General features: G+C 47.2%; 1 protein-coding gene across 3 annotated transcripts in view; it reads left to right on the top strand.

The window, feature by feature from the left end:
* FERRY3 (FERRY endosomal RAB5 effector complex subunit 3) overlaps positions 1-17,436 on the top strand; it is a 36,311-nt gene that overhangs the window by 8,239 nt on the left and 10,636 nt on the right. For 2 of the 3 annotated variants that reach the window (XM_068160924.1, XM_068160926.1), the window contains exons 5-10: positions 1,857-1,956; positions 2,053-2,174; positions 3,752-3,858; positions 7,753-7,950; positions 10,991-11,119; positions 12,966-13,040. In XM_068160924.1, coding sequence (XP_068017025.1) covers positions 1,857-1,956; positions 2,053-2,174; positions 3,752-3,858; positions 7,753-7,950; positions 10,991-11,119; positions 12,966-13,040 — 731 coding nt within the window. The remainder of the gene's footprint in view (positions 1-1,856; positions 1,957-2,052; positions 2,175-3,751; positions 3,859-7,752; positions 7,951-10,990; positions 11,120-12,965; positions 13,041-17,436) is intronic. The other variant, XM_068160925.1, reaches the window with a different exon arrangement.

The raw sequence follows: 17,436 nt of genomic DNA, 5'->3' as shown, positions 1-17,436 counted from the left end.
GAGTCGTTCACCATTGGAATGTGCTGCCCAGGGAGGTGGTGTAGTCACCACCCCTGGAGGTGTTCAAGAGGGGATTGGACGTGGCACTTGGTGCCTTGGTCTAGTCATGAGGTCTGTGGTGACAGGTTGGACTTGATGATCCTCGAGGTCTCTTCCAACCTTGGGTATACTGTGAGACTGTGATACTGTAATATTTGATTTCCAGCGTTCTATCCACAGTGAAGTGGTCTAGTAACATAAAGTGCTTAGGATATCTAGAAAATCAATTATATGAAAATATGGGCAAAAGACCAGTTTTAAAATCAGAAGCTGCTGAATTTGAGCTTTAGGGAAGTTTGTGAATAGCTGCAGGTTGCTGCTTTGCCCACAAGAGGGAGCACACGCTATGCTGGGTTTCCTTTTCTTTCCTGCCCACCTCCCCACTCCCTTCCCTCCCCTTATTTTTTTCCCTTTAGGGAGAATAGGTTAAGGAAAACGAAGACACACCAATATAGGTGAAGTATAGATGATAGACGCTTGTAAGGTGCAGAATATTCTCAGCAGGTCTAGTTTAGTATTCTAAGTAGAAATACTGCCAAGCTGCAACTTGGAGAAGGACCTGGGGGGATTGGTTGATGGTCGACTGAATATGAGTCAGCAGTGCCCAGGTGGCCAAGAAAGCCAATGGCATCCTGGCTTGGATTAGAAACACTCTGGACAGTGGGAACAGGGAGGCGATCATCCCCCTGTACTTAGCACTGGTGAGGCCACACCTCAAGTGTTGTGTTCAGTTCTGGGCTCCTAACTATAGAAAGGAGGACATGGAGGTGCTGAAGTGTGTCCAGAGACGGGCAATGAGGCTGAAGAAGGGCCTGGAGCACCTGGCCTGCGAGGGGCATCTGAGGGAGCTGGGGTTACACAGTTTGGAGAAGAGGAGGCTGAGGGGAGACCTCATTGCTCTCTACAACTACCTGAAAGGAGGATGGAGCAAGGAGGGGCCAGCGTCTTCTTGATGGCAAGTGACAGGAGCAGAGGAAACAGTTCCAAACTGTGTCAGGGGAGGTTCAGGCTGGGTATTAGGAACTACTTTTTCACTGAAAGGGTTCTCAAACAATGGAATGGTCTGCCCAGGGCAGTGGTAGAGTCATCATCCCTGGAGGTGTTCATGCAACATGTGGACCTGGTGCTTAGGGACATGGTTTAGTGTTGAGCTAGGTTGAAGGTTGGACTGGATGATCTTTGAGGTCTCACCCCACCAGATATGTGCTGTGATTCTGGTTTTCCTCTAGACTGAACAGTACTAGTTAGGGGCTAAATGTTGCCAATAATGTGTTACCAAACCTTTTTGCTCCTTATTGCTTCTTCTCAAATATGCATATAGAAGAAAGAACACTTAATCCTAAGAGGAGTGTTGAAGAGCTATGCTGTGTATTGACTGATGGAATTGATCATATCTGTTTGTCCTAAGCAAGAAGCACTGTATGTTGGTGGCAGCTGCTGAGGCTATTCCAGATGAGTGTAGGCGTTGTTCTGTTGACACAGGAGCTGACTTGGAATCCCTGACCCTCATCTCACATTTGTTCTGTGGGTATTCATTGCTAAATCTGTGCTGGGGTCAATCAGTTCCTTGCTGAAGAAAGGGCTGAATGTGAAGAGCTAAGTGAAGCTGGGGATTAAGGAAACTAAGGAGGGATGAGGTATTGGATGAACTGATGGTAGCACAGTGGTCACTTTAACTCTGAGTCCCCTTGTTGAATGTAAGTTGAGTGGAAGCTTATCTGACTACTGAAAATAAACTGAACACACCCTTTTCCTGGTGTCTACCTGCCTGCCTGAGCTGTGGTTGTTGTAAACCTACGTTTTTGCTTCTCTTTCAGACAAGGAGCTGAAATGGATAAGGTGATGCAGGAACTAGGGAAATCCCTAACAGACCAAGATGTAAATTCGTTAGCAGCTCAGCACTTTGAATCTCAGCAGGTAAAGTAGTTTTGGTGAGCTAGAACATGTCATGCAAACAATTGTCTTTAAAAGAGAAAACCCAGAGCGTGCAAGTTGTCACTGTTGTTTTGTTAGGATCTGGAGAACAAATGGACCAATGAATTAAAACAGTCTACTGCTATCCAGAAGCAGGAATATCAGGAATGGGTGATAAAGCTTCATCAGGACCTAAAAAATCCCAACAACAGCTCCATCAGGTATTTAGTCTCTCTGTGATGCTTATTTCCATCTGTAATAGTTCAAAGGACTTGCTTTTATATAATCCTCATTTCACAGTGACCATTTAAATAGAATACTCAAAGGCAAAAGCCCCCTGTCCTAATTAAATACTTGTAGGAGTTTCTTCATTGTGTGGTGGTAAAAACTTTCTGTCCCAAAAAGGGTTGTCCTGAAACCCAGCTGCAATTTCAGCTGGGTGGGGTCTCCTTCTCTTTGACCTTTATTTACAATTTCTACTATTTTGCAACACTTTCTGTTACCACTTAAGGGCATTCTGCAGAATAATTGTAGCTTAGTCAGTGGTAACAGTGGGAGACACTGAATTAATAGGCCTCTCTTCTTTTTTCTTCTTTTTTTTTTCCTTCTTTAAATATTCATCACTGGACATCTGAAAAAAAAAATGGCATTTTTTAGTGTGAACAATGGTGGTGAGAGCTTGAGGGAAAAAGATTTCTGGTAGAAGAAGTGGCAGGGAAATCAGAATGAGTAACGTGGGGAGATCCTTATTCTTTACCATTAGTAACCACCACCTTTGCTACTGATAGGAAAATAGAAGGAGCAAAACCTGATGCTTTTGCATACCTCACCTTAGTGGAAGAGCCTGTTCTGAGTAGATTTAGGTGACTGCAGTAAGGAATTTATGGGAAACACACTACCTTTAAGTATGGTGGATGTCAGTGACATCAGGCAGGCATTCATCACTTTCTCTGAAGTGCTTCCTTTTGGGATAAAGAAGCTCAGTGTATGGAACATGAGGGACAGGAGGGGAAATACATTCAAAGAGCATGCTCTATGTTTAGATTTCTCACTGCTTTCCTCAGGATTTTATTCCCTGAATTTATGCTTTGGAAGTCTTTTTAAGTTCTCAGGGTAGTTCCAGAGTGTTCTGAGACTGTGTAGCTCACAAACAAGCTGGCCTCTTTATAACCTAGTGACCAGGAAAACACCACTGCAGCAGTGACAGTCTGCTTAAGCTTTGAGACCAATCCCCAAATCTCTTTCCATGGAATTTTCATGTTAGCTTTGATTATGAAACCACGAGTCTGTAAAGATAGTGACATAACAGAGGCTGTTCACACTTACCCTTGTGAACCTCTTTCCACATTCTGGTTTCCTGCTGCTGTAAAATAAGACAATAATTTGACCACTGAGTGCTTGATTTGGCTTTTGTTTTGTTTTTCACCTCCCATTTTTGTGTGGAGAAAAGGAAATGTTTTGGCTGGAAACTTCCTAAGATTTGGGCTGTTATAAGTAGGCTGAAAGTCTTTCATTTTCCCCCTTTTATTCCTCTGTTCTTATAACTGAGTGTTGTAGTTTTATTTCTCAGTCTCATGATGCTGTGTAAATGAGCTAGGCAATGTCAATCTGACAGTGGAGCCTGCTCTTCCTGCACAGTGGAAAAGCAAAACCTCAGATGAGTGGAGCTCCTCCAAATAGGTTTAGTCTCTTGGTTTCCACAGACTAGCTGAGATAGTTTTGGATAGCTTGCACAAAACACTGTTGCTCTTGACCAAAAATTAGGCTAAGCCTTGCAGTGTGTTTCTCGTTATTACAGTGATGAAATTAAGGTTCAGCCCAGCCAACTGAGGGAATCAGTAGAAGGAAATGGAAGAATTTATGAAGATCAAAGGCTGTTAGAAGAAAGCTTTACTATTCACTTGGGTAAGTGAAGTAAACTGCCAGCAAAACCAGACAGAATAACTGGTGCTAACAAATAATGTATCTAAGCCATGGATTACTTACAGTGTTTGTTAGTGTACATAATACATTGTTTTGTGTTTCTTCTCCACCTTGTATTTCTTCTTCACATATATAAAAGTAGTAGAATAGAATAGAGTAGAATAGAATAGAATAGAATACAATAAACCAGGTTGGAAGAGAACTTCAAGATCATCGCGTCCAACCTATCACCCAACACCACCTAATCAACTAACCCATGTAACCAAGCACCCTGTCAAGTCTCCTCCTGAACACCTCCAGTGATGGTGACTCCACCACCTCCCCGGGCAGCCCATTCCAATGGGCAATCACTCTCTCTGTGTAAAACTACCTCCTGACCTCCAGCCTGAACTTCCCCTGGTGCAGCCTGAGACTGTGTCCTCTTGTTCTGGTGCTGGCTGCCTGGGAGAAGAGACCAACCTCTGCCTGTTTACAACCCCCCTTCAGGTAGTTGTAGAGAGCAATAAGGTCACCCCTGAGTCTCCTCCTCTCCAGGCTAAGCAGCCCCAGCTCCCTCAGTCACTCCTCATAGGGCTTGTGTTCCAAGCCCCTCACTAACTTCGTTGCCCTTCTCTGGACTCGTTCCAGCAAGTCAACCTCCTTCCTAAACTGAGGGGCCCAGAACTGGACACAGTACTCGAGGTGTGGCCTAACCAGTGCAGTGTAGAGGGGCAGAATGACCTCCCTGCTCCTGCTGGCCACACTGTTCTTAATGCAGGCCAGGATGCCATTGGCCCTCCTGGCCACCTGGGCACACTGCAGGCTCATGTTCATCCTACCATCAACCAGCACCCCCAGGTCCCTCTCTGCCTGGCTGCTCTTCAGCCACTCTGACCCCAGCCTGTAGCACTGCATGGGGTTGCTGTGGCCAATGTGCAGAACCCAGCACTTGGATGTGTTAAATCTCATGCCGTTGGACTCTGCCCATCTGTCCAGCCTGTTGAGGTCTCTCTGCAGAGCCTCTCTACCCTCTAGCAGATCAACTCCTGCCCCCAGCATGGTGTCATCAGCAAATTTACTGATGATAGACTCAATGCCCTCATCCAGATCATCAATGAAGATGTTAAAGAGGATGGGGCCCAGCACTGATCCCTGGGGGACTCCACTACTGACTGGCTGCCAGCTGGATGTGACACCATTCACCACCACTCTCTGGGTTCGGCCATCCAGCCAGTTCCTAACCCAGCTCAGAGTGCTGCTGTCCAAGCCATGGGCTGACAGCTTGGCCAGGAGTTTGCTATGGGGTACTGTATGGTATAAAGTGTAGCAAACAATGTCCAGCTGCCTGAAATAGACTTACCAGAAAACATTCTGGAAGCAAGTTTTTATCTACTCTGGCAAGGTGACTTAAGTGTAGAAAAGAGCACCAGCACACCAAAACACAGTGTGGTTGAAAATTGTGTTTTGACTTTCCCTGTGTTTGGTATGAAAATATGGGTATTAAATATCGCTCCCATGACTAATTAACAGGAAAAATAGATGGTTACTTTTTTACTTCTTGTTTGTGCAATGGAGGCTTCTTACACTGCCTGTTTTGGCTGCATTAATATTTCATCCATAGCCTTATCATGGGAAAAGAGACTCATTTTGGTTATAGGTCTGCCTTGATTTGTAGCCCTGTGTGACAAAACTGCATCTTGACTCTTTCTTTGTAAATTTCTGATGTTTGTGTAAAAGTGAATTTTAAGAACTTTGATCCCTTGCATTTTAGTAACAATCCTGAGATTCCTCTTTTACTGGTGCCCAGGAGGCGCTGGGTGACAGGTTGGACTTGATGATCTTTGAGGTCTCTTCCAACCTTATTGATTCTATGCTTCTATGCTTCTACTGTGTGTGTGTGTGTGTGTGTGTGTGTGTTAAAAACCATTTATATGATTTTACAAGTAGCCTTGCTTCTGGGAAAGAACACTCCATAGACTAGTAGAGCTTGGGGACTGTCCTGTTAGAGAGCTGTGTAGGGGAAGAACAGAAGGATGGCCACGATCCAGCAATCTGGCCTTGTGGCCAAGAAGGCCAATGGCATCCTGGGGTGAATTAGAAGGGCTGTGGTTAGTAGGTCAAGAGAGCTTCTCCTCCCCCTCTATTCTGCCCTGGTGAGGACACATCAGGAATATTGTATCCAGTTCTGAGCCCCTCAGTTCAAGAAGGACCTCAGGGAACTGCTTGAAAGAGTCCAGCACAGAGCCACAAAGATGATGAAGGGACTGAAACATCTTCCTGCCAAGGAACGGCTGAGGGAGCTGGGGCTCTTTAGCTTGAAGAGGAGCCTGAGGGGTGCCCTCCTTCATGTTTATAAAGATGTGCAGGGCAGTGTTGGGAGGCTGGAGCCAGGCTCTGCTCGGTGATGCCCAGTGACAGGACAAGGGGCAATGGGTGCAAGCTGGAGCAGAGGAGGCTCCATGTGAACAGAAGGAAAAACTTTTTTCCTGTGAGGGTGCTAGAGCCCTGGAGCAGGCTGCCCAGAGAGGTTGTGGAGTCTCCTTCTCTGGGGACAGTCAAAACCTGCCTGGACGTGTTCCTGTGTGACCTGCTGTAGATCACAGTATCACAGTATAACTTAGGTTGGAAAGGACCTCGAGGATCATCGAGTCCAACCTATCAACACAGACCCCATGACTAGACCATGGCACCAAGTGCCACGTCCAATCTCCTCTTGAACGCCTCCAGGGTCGATGACTCAACCACCTCCCTGGGCAGCCCGTTCCAATGCCGAATGACTCGCTCGGTGAAGAACTTCCTCCTCACCTCGAGTCTAAACCTCCCCTGGCGCAACTTGAGACTGTGTCCCCTTGTTCTGGTGCTGGTTGCCTGGGAGAAGAGGCCAACCCCTTCCTGGCTACAACCACCCCTCAGGTAGTTGTAGAGGGCAATGAGGTCACCCCTGAGCTTCCTCTTCTCCAGGCTAAACAATCCCAGCTCCCTCAGCCTCTCCTCACAGGGCTGTGTTCAAGGCCTCTCCCCAGCCTTGTTGCCCTTCGCTGGACACCTTCAAGTGTTTCGATGTCCTTCTTAAACTGAGGGGCCCAGAACTGGACACAGGACTCAAGGTGCAGCCTATCCAAAGCAGAGTCCAGGGGCACAATGACTTCCCTGCTCCTGCTGGCTACACTGTTCCTAATGCAGGCCAGGATGCCATTGGCCCTCCTGGCCACCTGGGCACACTGCTGGCTCATATTCAGGTGGCTGTCAATCAGCATCCCCAGGTCCCTCTCTGTTTGGCAGCTCTCCAGCCACTCCGACCCCAGCCTGTAGCTCTGCATGGGGTTGCCGTAGCCAAAGTGCAGCACTCGGCACTTGGACTTGTTGAATGACATCCTGTTGGACTCTGCCCATCTGTCCAGTCGGTCGAGGTCCCTCTGCAGAGCCTTTCTACCCTCTAACTGACTAACATCTGCCCCTAACTTGGTGTCATCTGCAAACTTGCTGATGACTGACTTGACCCCCTCAACCAGATCATCAATGAAGATGTTGAAGAGGACAGGGCCCAGCACTGATCCCTTTGGCACACCACTGGTGACTGGCCTCCAGCTGGATGTGGCACCGTTCACTACCACTCTCTGGGCCCGGCCCTCCAGCCAGTTCCTAACCCAGCACAGAGTGTAGTGGTCCAATCCACGGGCTGACAGCTTAGCCAGCAGTTTGCTGTGGGGGACGGTGTCAAAGGTCTTGCTGAAGTCCAGGCAGACCACATCCACAGGCCTCCCCACATCCACCAGATGGGTCACCTGATCATAGAAGGAGATCTTCTAGATGATCCTGCTCTGGCAGGGGGGGTGGACTCAATGACCTTTCGAGCTTCCTTTCAACCCCTAAGATTCTGTGTGATACTTCATACAGGAGCTCAGTTGAAGACCATGCATAACTTGAGGTTACTGAGAGCTGACATGCTGGATTTCTGCAAGCACAAGCGCAATCATCGCAGTGGGGTAAAGCTTCACAGGCTTCAAACCGCCATGTCTCTCTACTCAACTTCTCTCTGTGGCCTGGTTTTGTTGGTGGATAACCGTATAAGTTCATACAGTGGCATCAAAAGAGGTGAGTCCTCTAATGGGGGAAAAGAAATGTCACTTCAGCAAACAAAAAGCTCCCTGTTAATGAAAAACTTACTGGAGACCCTCATGTTTTGGATGTGGGATTGCAAAAGGGTGACAAATGCACACAGAGATGTGGACAGGGATGGAGGGACAGAGTTGTGCTCTGATTTGCTGTTCTCCTCTTTCTTAGGTTTTTGTCTTTCAGTAAGGAACATTTTAGAGTGCACATTTCAGTCTTGATTTCCCTGCCTTAGACTGACGTACTAGGGGCTTCATTCAGGGAGATTTGGACAGGCTGGAGAGTTGGGCAGGGAGAAATTTGGTGAAGTTCAACAAGGGCAAGTGTAGAGTCTTGCACCTGGGAAGGAACAGCTCTATGTACCAGTATAGGTTGGAGAAGGGCCAGCTGGAGAGCAGTGAAGGCAAAAGGGACCTGAGGCACCTGATGGATGGAAGGATGACCACGAGCCAGCAATGTGCTCTTGTGGTCAGGAAGGCCAATGCAATTCTGGTGTGGATTAGAAGGGCTGTGGTTAGTAGGTCAAGAGGGGTTCTCCTCTGCACTGGTGAAGCCACATCTGGAATCTTGTGTCCAGTTCTGGGCCTCTCAGGTGAAGAGAGACAGTGAGCTGCTTGAGAGAGTCCAGCACAGAGCTACAAGAATGATGAAGGGAGTGGAACATCTTCCATATGAGGAGAAACTGAGGGAGCTGGGGGCTCTTCAGCTTGGAGAAGAGGAGACTGAGAGGTGACCTCATCAATGTTTATAAAGATGTAAAGGGTGAGTGCCAAGAGGCTGGAGCCAGGCTCTGCTCAGTGGTGCCCAATGACAGCACAAGGGGCAATGGGTGGAAGCTGAGGCATAGGAAGTTTCACCTAAATATGAGGAAAAATTTCCCTGTGAGGGTGACAGAGCACTGGAACAGGCTGCCCAGGGGGGTTGTGGAGTCTCCCTCTCTGGAGACATTGAAAACTCGCCAGGATGCATTCCTGTGTAACCTGGTGTAGGTGATCCTGCTCTGGCAGGGGGGTTGGACTGGATGAGCTTTCAAGGTCCCTTCCAGCCTCTGAAATTCTGTGGTTCTGTGACTTTATAAATGCCAGATCAGTATACTGAAACCTATTTGCAGTGGTGAAAATGCAATACACTAAGATTTTAAATTCAGTGTGCTTTAGGTATCTGCAGCACTGTTAAAATGACCGTTGCAGATGAGCAATGGGAATCTTGCTTGCCTGCTCCTGGAAAGCTTGATTAATGGATGTTTTGAGTGCATGTCTTTTGAGCAGCTGGACACCCTGCTGAAGGTGTTTTGTGCCAAGGTCAAGCAGGGAAGCATGTGTTTGTTCCTGTTCCAGTTTTAGTCACTAAGGCTTTCTCTGAATTACAATACTGACTTTCTTACCTTCCTCTTGACGTTTAATACCAGAATATTTACACTTCAAATGTTCTTTTGACTGGAGCCACGGCTGCTGTTGTTATTCTAGTGTGCCATGAAAAAAATGGCCTTTGGTGGTAGGAATGTTCTGAGAGCAGTGTGGAATCAGGCTTGTAGAAGGAAGGAAGGAAGGGGAAGTGTAGCAGCAGACATTGCAGTTGCATTTTTACTACTGTGGTATCCTGGCTGATTAATTCCTTTTAAAAATGTTGCAGAAATTAGTGTCTTCTCTCAGCTCCTCTGACCTAGCTGAATGTATTTCTTTAAACCATCAGTGAACATCTGGTTGTACTGAGACCCCAAACCACTCCAGGCAGCCACTGAGGTTTGGGCACATGTCTCGTATCCTCTGTGTGGTAACAGTGGTAGCTTCTGGCAGAAGAGCAGTAATAAACACCTTTGAGAGGAGGCTTTGCTCTTAAGCTGTTAAAGCTGTTTGTTGTCAGGACATTAGCCAGAACCTATTCTCCTTACCCAAAGGCCCCTGTTAAGAAATAAATGGGCTAAGGGGTTCAAGAGATCATAAAATTGCTCGGTGTAACCTTGAAGTAGCAAATTGCTGATGTTGTTTGAAATAGAGAGGTTCCTGGCTCCCACAGTCTAAATTTCTGGGTTACAAAAGTGAAGAAACAATTTCCTGCTCCTGGTTTAAAACTGGGGGGAAATGCAAACCTGACAGCCTTTATGTTGTGATGTGTTAGAAGCAAGCCCTGTGAGATTTTCAAAGGTAAGCTGGAGTATGTGAGCTTTATGTCAGCACACTGTTTATCCAAGCATCCTACATGGTAGTGAGCAACACCAATCACTCACCTGGTACTAAATGGAGGTACAGAGTCTTGCAGCTTACTTGGTTGACTTTGTTTGTGTAGATCTTAGTTCTGTTCTGTTCTGTTCTGTTCTGTTCTATTCCATTCCATTCCATTCTATTCTATTCTATTCTATTCTGGGCTTGGAACATAAGCCCTATGAGAAGAGGCTGAGGGAGCTGAGGGTGCTTAGCCTGGAGAAGAGGAGGCTCAGGGGAGACCTTATTGCTGTCTACAACTACCTGAAGGGAGGTTGTGGACAGGCAGAGGTTGGTCTCTTCTCCCAGGCAACCAGCACCAGAACAAGAGGACACAGTCTCAAGCTGTGCCAGGGGAGGTTTAGGCTGGATGAGAGGAAGAAGTTCTTCAGAGAAAGAGTGATTGGCCTTGGGAATGTGCTGCCCAGGGAGGTGGTGGAGTCACCATCACTGGAAGTGTTTAGGAAGAGACTGGATGGGGTGCTTGGTGCCATGGTTTAGTTGATTAAGTGGTGTTGGGTGATAGGTTGGACTTGATGATCTTGAAGGTCTCTTCCAACCTGGTTAGTCCTATCCTATCCTATCCTATCCTATCCTATCCTATCCTATCCTATCCTATCCTATCCTATCCTATCCTATCCTATCCTATCCTATCCTGTTGTATCCTATCCTATTCTATTTTATTCTATTCCATTCCAAACCTAACTACAGTTTGCATACTCAATTTGCAACTGACCTTTCTTGAACAGTAGAGCAGAATTATGTAATACTACTTAGCACACCCTTATGACCCCTATTTATTCTCTTTTTTTTCCCCCTAGATTTTGCAACTGTTTGCCAAGAATGCACAGATTTCCATTTTCCTGGAATTCAAGAACAGCTTGAAATTGTCCAGAAGGTTGTACTTAAGGCCAGAGCACAGCGTAGCAGTAAGGCGAAAAGGCACCATGGTCAGTGACAACCCAAATTACTTTCCTTGAAATAGAATAGTGGTCATCTGGATGTTTGTGGTTGCAGCCAAGTTGATTTCATTGCTCTTCAGTTACCTGATCTGTGAAAATGGAGTGTGCAGATTTATTGGCCAACTCTGAGGAGCCTGCATGAAATGATCTCTCCACAGACAGCATGTTCCACAGGATGTCTTTGCTGCCGTAACAGACATGCCTGGCCAGAGGGCAAAAAATAAAAACCACAGCAAAATGAACAAACAAATTAACAAACCCCAAAAACTCAAACAAACAAACAGGTAGGGAAAAAAACCTCCATTAAAATCCAAAGTATAAACCTTTAGGTCCATGGGAAGTGGACCTAAACTGCTTTCCTATGCAGTTTGAACTGCCTGTAGCAACCCAGACTTCATTTGACTTGACTTTTAAAATTGCTGTTTAAATGCAAAGCTTCAAGAGTTGTGGCAGAGGAATTATAACTTTTTTCCTTTACTTAGAAGTGAACTCTAAAAGCTGAGTAACAAACTGCCTGTGGATACTTTTTAGTGCTGACCAAATCCTTGTGAAACATCTACTTGGTAGCTACATCTCCAGCTGGCTGGGACATTTTCTGACTGCATGGTGTTAAGGCAGTACTTGTACATCATTAAATACTTTGTTTTTCTTCCAGAGAACAACTTAGGTGATTGAAATATGTCAGTAATGTCAATAGGTTCATTAGAGTACATAAAGAAACAATGTTTCTTAGGAAACTACATACTGCTGTGGTTTTTAATACAGATGACTGATGAATATCTCTTGTGATGCTGGAAACAGATTTGTTTTCAATACCTTACTTAAAAAGCAACAGCAAGGTATTATGTAGTTTTGGGGGCAACTTGGAAAGTTTACAATAGAACAGAACAGAACTGAATAGAATTAAGAAGGTTGGAAAGGACCTTCGAGATCTTCGAGTCCAACCTATTGCCCAACACCATCTAAGCAACTAAACCATGGCACCAAGCACCCCATCCAGTCTCCTCCTAAACACCTCCAGTGATGGTGACTCCACCACCTCCATGGGCAGCACATTCCAATGGCCAATCATCCTTTCTATGAAGAACTTCTTGAAGGTCTCTTCCAACCTGTTCTGTTCTGTTCTGTTCTGTTCTGTTCTGTTCTGTTCTATTCTATTCTATTCTATTCTATTCTATTCTATTCTATTCTATTCTATTCTGACATCCAGCCTAAACCTCCCCTGGCACAGCTTGAGACTCTGTCCTCTTGTTCTGGTGCTGCTTGCCTGGGAGACCCCCACCTGGCTACAACCTCCCTTCAGGTAGTTGTAGAGAGCAAGAAGGTCTCCCCTGAGCCTCCTCTTCTCCAGGCTAAGCAACCCCAGCTCCCTCAGCCTCTCCTCACAGGGCTGTGCTCCAAACGCCTCCCCAGCTTTGTTGCCCTTCTCTGGACACCTTCCAGCAACTCAACATCTTACTTGAATTGAGGGGCCCACAACTGTACACAGTACTCAAGGTGTGGCCTAACCATTGCTGATTCCAGGTGCAGAATGACCTCCCTGCTCCTGCTGGCCACACTGTTTAGCTGTCTGAGAATATTGTGGTTTTCTTTTGCCCGAATGAAGAGATATCATAAGATGTTTTGTTACAGAAGCTAATGACATGAGGTAGGATTCAGTTCAGTGCCTTTTGAAGACAGCAGAAATGCTTCCTGTCCATCCCTCTACTCTTTGGGGGGACTTTATAGTAACTTATGATAAAAATCCAAGCTGTGTATCATCTCTGTACATCAACCTTTGATGCTAGAGGCTAATTAACAGATTGTGTGTTCAATATTTGTGCTGTGTGTTTAGGCACAGAAAACAAAAGTAGTGGAAATGAAGACAAATTAAAGAACACTGAGAGAAACCAGTCAAATATTTTGCCAGGTGAGTTCTGTTGCATTTTTATCCCCCCCCACCCCTTCTTCAAGCAAATTGTGTTTTATAGATGCACATTTTTAGCTCTAAAGTCAAAACATAAATTATAAACTAAACCCAAGTTGACCTCAATCAGAGGAGAAGGATGTTCTTGTGGCTAAGGCAGAGAACTGGGTGTCAGGACATCTGGTTTCTATTCCCAGCTTTGCCATTGCATCATATGCCTTGGGGCAAATCACTTAACTTCTCTACGGCTAAAATTTCTTCTCAGAATTTTAGAATGGGAAAAAAAAATAAATAAATCTCTTGAGCATCTTGGGAAAAGGTGAAACTTAAATGCTAGCAACTAATTTGGTGTTTGAAAGTCACACAGAATTGTCAGGGTTGGAAGGGACCTCAAGGATCATCTAGTTCCAACCCCCCCCTGCCATGGGCAGGGACAATTTCCACTAGACCAGGTTGCCCAGAGCCACATCCAGCCTGGCCTTAAAAACTTCCAGCAATCATTATCTATGTGTCACTGTTGTGATGCAAGAAAGCATTTTACAATGTGGTGTTTATCTTTGACAATGTACAAATCCATTCCTCTGCAAGAGGAAATACTCTCTGTATATGTTGTGATTTTTAGTAAGGAGAGCTCTGAAATCTGAAGGTGCATACACAGCTGGAGGGGGGAAGAGTTAAGTCCATACAACCTGTGTCTCAGTAAGAGGGTTTCTTAGAGTTCCTCTCATGACTGCCATAGATCATGTTAGTATAAGTGGATTATATATCAACTTGGGTCCTTAACAGATAAATCTGGGTGAATCTTACTGCTGTGGCTTGTGTGTTATTACTCTGAGATGGTCATTGCTGGGCATTGCTACCTCCTCAGCAGTTATCAAAAAGGAGTACATACCCATTCATCAGCTGTCCCAGTGCCAAGGTAGCATCTTAACTTAAATGAGCAATGAGAATAGGTTTGAAGAAAGATGTTCCATCTGTTCACTGAATAGAGTAGAATAGAATTAACCAGGTTGGAACATCATTGAGTCCAACCTATCACCCAACACCATGTAATCAACTAAACCATGGCACCAAGTGCCTCATCCAGTCTCTTCCTAAACACTTCCAGGGATGGTGAATCCACCAACTCCCTGGGCAGCACATTCCAATGGCCAATCTCCCTTTCTATGAAGAACTTCTTCCTAACATCCAGCCTAACCCTCCCCTGGCACAGCTTGAGCCTCTGTCCTCTTGTTCTGGTGCTGCTTGCCTGGGAGAAGAGACCAACCCCCACCTGGGGCTATCCCTTCAGGTAGTTGTAGAGAGCAAGAAGGTCTCCCCTGAGCCTCCTCTTCTCTAGGCTAAGCAACCCCAGCTCCCTCAGCCTCTCCTCACAGGGCTGTGCTCCAGACCCCTCCCCAGCTTTGTTGCCCTTCTCTGGACACCTTCCAGCAACTCAACATCTTTCCTAAACTGAGGAGCCCAGAGCTGGACACAGGACTCAAGGTGTGATCTAACCAGTGCAGTGTACAGGGGCACAGTGACCTCCCTGCTCCTGCTGGCCACACTGTTCCTGATGCAGGCCAGGATGCCATTGGTCTTCTTGGCCACCTGGGCACACTGCTGGCTCACATTCAGCCTACTATGAACCAGCACCCCTAGGTCCCTCTCTGCCTGGCCGCTTTCCAGCCTGTAGCACTGCATGGGGTTATTGTGGCCAAAAGAACAGCAGGGCTAATGTGTGGCTGCTTTTCTCTTGGCTCTAGTACAGACTTTTGGTCTGCAGTGGAAAGGTAAGATGGAAAGACCTACATTTCCCTGCCCTTTGCTCCTTCTACATTGGATAAATGAGAAGGGCCTCTAGCCACACTCCTGATGTTATGGAAGTCAAAGCCAGGGACGGGGAGGAAGAACTGCCCATTGTAAGTGCAGATCAGGTTCGTGATCATCTGAAGAACCTGAAAGTGTTCAAGTCCATGGGACCCGACGGGTTACACCCACGGGTACTGAGAGAACTGGCAGATGAGGTTGCTAAACCCCTCTCTATTATATTTCAAAAGTCCTGGCAGTCTGGTGAAGTCCCCACAGACTGGAAAAGGGGAAACATTGCCCCCATCTTCAAAAAGGGCAAGAAGGAGGAACCAGGGAACTACAGGCCAGTCAGTCTCACCTCTGTGCCTGGAAAGATCATGGAACAGATCCTCCTGGAGTCACTACTCGCTCAAAAGAATAGTGAAGAGGTGATTGGGAACAGTCAGCATGGCTTTGCCAAGGGCAAATCCTGCCTGACCAACCTGGTGGCCTTCTATGAGCAGGTGACAAAATTAATAGATGAGGGGCAAGCAACTGATGTCGTTTACCTGGACCTGAGCAAAGCCTTTGACACTGTCCCACACCACATCCTGGTCTCCAAACTGGTGACACATGGGTTTGATTGGTGGACCACTAGATGGATAAGGAACTGGCTTGATGGCCGCACCCAAAGAGTGGCTGTCAATGGCTCCATGTCCCAGTGGAGGCCAGTGACAAGTGGAGTCCCTCAGGGATCAGTCCTGGGACCTGTCTTATTCAACATCTTTGTGGGGGACATGGACAGTGGCATTGAGTGCACCCTCAGCAAGTTTGCTGATGACACCAAGCTGTGTGGTGCAGCAGACACGCTGGAGGGAAGGGAGGCCATCCAGAGGGACCTTGACAGGCTGGAGAGGTGGGCACAGGCCAACCTCATGAAGTTCAATAAGAGCAAGTGCAGGGTCCTGCATCTGGGTCGAGGCAATCCCAGGCACAAATACAGGCTGGGCAGTGACTGGCTGGAGGATAGCCCTGAGGAGAGAGACTTGGGGGTGCTGGTGGACAAAAAGCTCAACATGAGCTCTCAGTGTGCACTTGCAGCCCGCAAAGCCAATCAGATCCTGGGCTGCATCAGGAGAAGTGTGGCTAGCAGGTCGAGGGAGGTGATCCTCCCCCTCTACTCAGCCCTGGTGAGACCCCACCTGGAGTACTGTGTCCAGTTCTGGAGCCCCTATTACAAGAGGGATGTGGAGGTGCTGGAACGTGTCCAGAGAAGGGCCACGAGGATGATCAGAGGGCTGGAGCACCTCTCCTATGAGGACAGACTGAAGGAGTTGGGGCTGTACAGTCTGCAGAAGAGAAGGCTCCGAGGAGACCTAATTGTCGCCTTCCAGTATCTGAAGGGGGCCTACAGGAAGGCTGGGGAAGGACTTCTCAGGATATCAGGTAGTGATAGGACTAGGGGGAATGGAATGAAGCTGGAGGTGGGGAGATTCAGGCTGGATGTGAGGAGGAGGTTCTTCACCATGAGAGTGGTGAAACCCTGGAATGGGTTGTCCAGGGAGGTGGTCGAGGCCCCGTCCCTGGGGGTGTTTAAGAGCAGGCTGGATGAGGCTCTGTCCAGCCTGATGTAGTGTGGGGTGTCCCTGCCCATGGCAGGGGGGTTGGAACTAGATGATCCTTGTGGTCCCTTCCAACCCTGAATGAAACTATGAAACTATGAAACTATGAAACACCAAGCCTTAAAACAAGCCCAACAAAATGCCTTGGTAACTTCTTGCAAACAGCTCTTCTTGCAACCAATCTTCCCATTACTATGATTTTTTTTTCCACACAGTATCACAGTATCAGTAAGGTTGGAAGAGACCTCAAAGATCATCGAGTCCAACCTGTCACCACAGACCTCACGACTAAACCATGGCACCAAGTGCCACATCCAATCCCCTCTTGAACCCCTCCAGGGATGGGGACTCCACCACCTCCCTGGGCAGCACATTCCAATGGCCAATGACTCTCTCGGTGAAGAACTTTCTCCTCACCTCCAGCCTAAACCTGCCCTGGTTCATCTTGAGACTGTGTCCTCTTGTTCTGGTGCTGGTTGCCTGGGAGAAGAGACCAACCCCCACCTGGCTACAACCTCCCTTCAGGTAGTTGTAGACAGCAATAAGGTCTCCCCTGAGCCTCCTCTTCTCCAGGCTAAGCAACCCCAGCTCTCTCAGCCTCTTCTCACAGGGCTGTGCTCAAGGCCTCTCCCCAGCCTCGCTGCCCTTCTCTGGACACCTTCAAGTGTCTCAATGTCCTTCTTAAACTGAGGGGCCCAGAACTGAACACAGGACTCAAGGTGTGGCCTAACCAATGCAGAGTACAGGGGCACAATGACTTCCCTGCTCCTGCTGGCCACACTGTTCCTAATGCAGGCCAGGATGCCCTTGGCCTTCTTGGCAACCTGGGCACACTGCTGGCTCATGTTTAGGCAGCTGTCAATCAGCACCCCCAGGTCCCTCTCTGCCTGGCTGCTCTCAGCCACTCTGACCCCAGCCTGTAGCTCTGCATGGGGTTGCCGTGGCCAAAGTGCAGCCCCTGGCACTTGGACTTGCTGAATGCACATTCTAATGATCCTTGATACCTT

The sequence above is a fragment of the Melanerpes formicivorus genome, unplaced genomic scaffold (assembly GCF_026170545.1).
Source record: "Melanerpes formicivorus ecotype bairdi unplaced genomic scaffold, bMelFor1.0.p_v2 SCAF_54, whole genome shotgun sequence".
Classification (NCBI taxonomy): Eukaryota; Metazoa; Chordata; class Aves; order Piciformes; family Picidae; genus Melanerpes; species Melanerpes formicivorus.
Note: the sequence above shows the minus strand (reverse complement) of the source record. Positions and strands in the feature narration are given on the sequence as shown.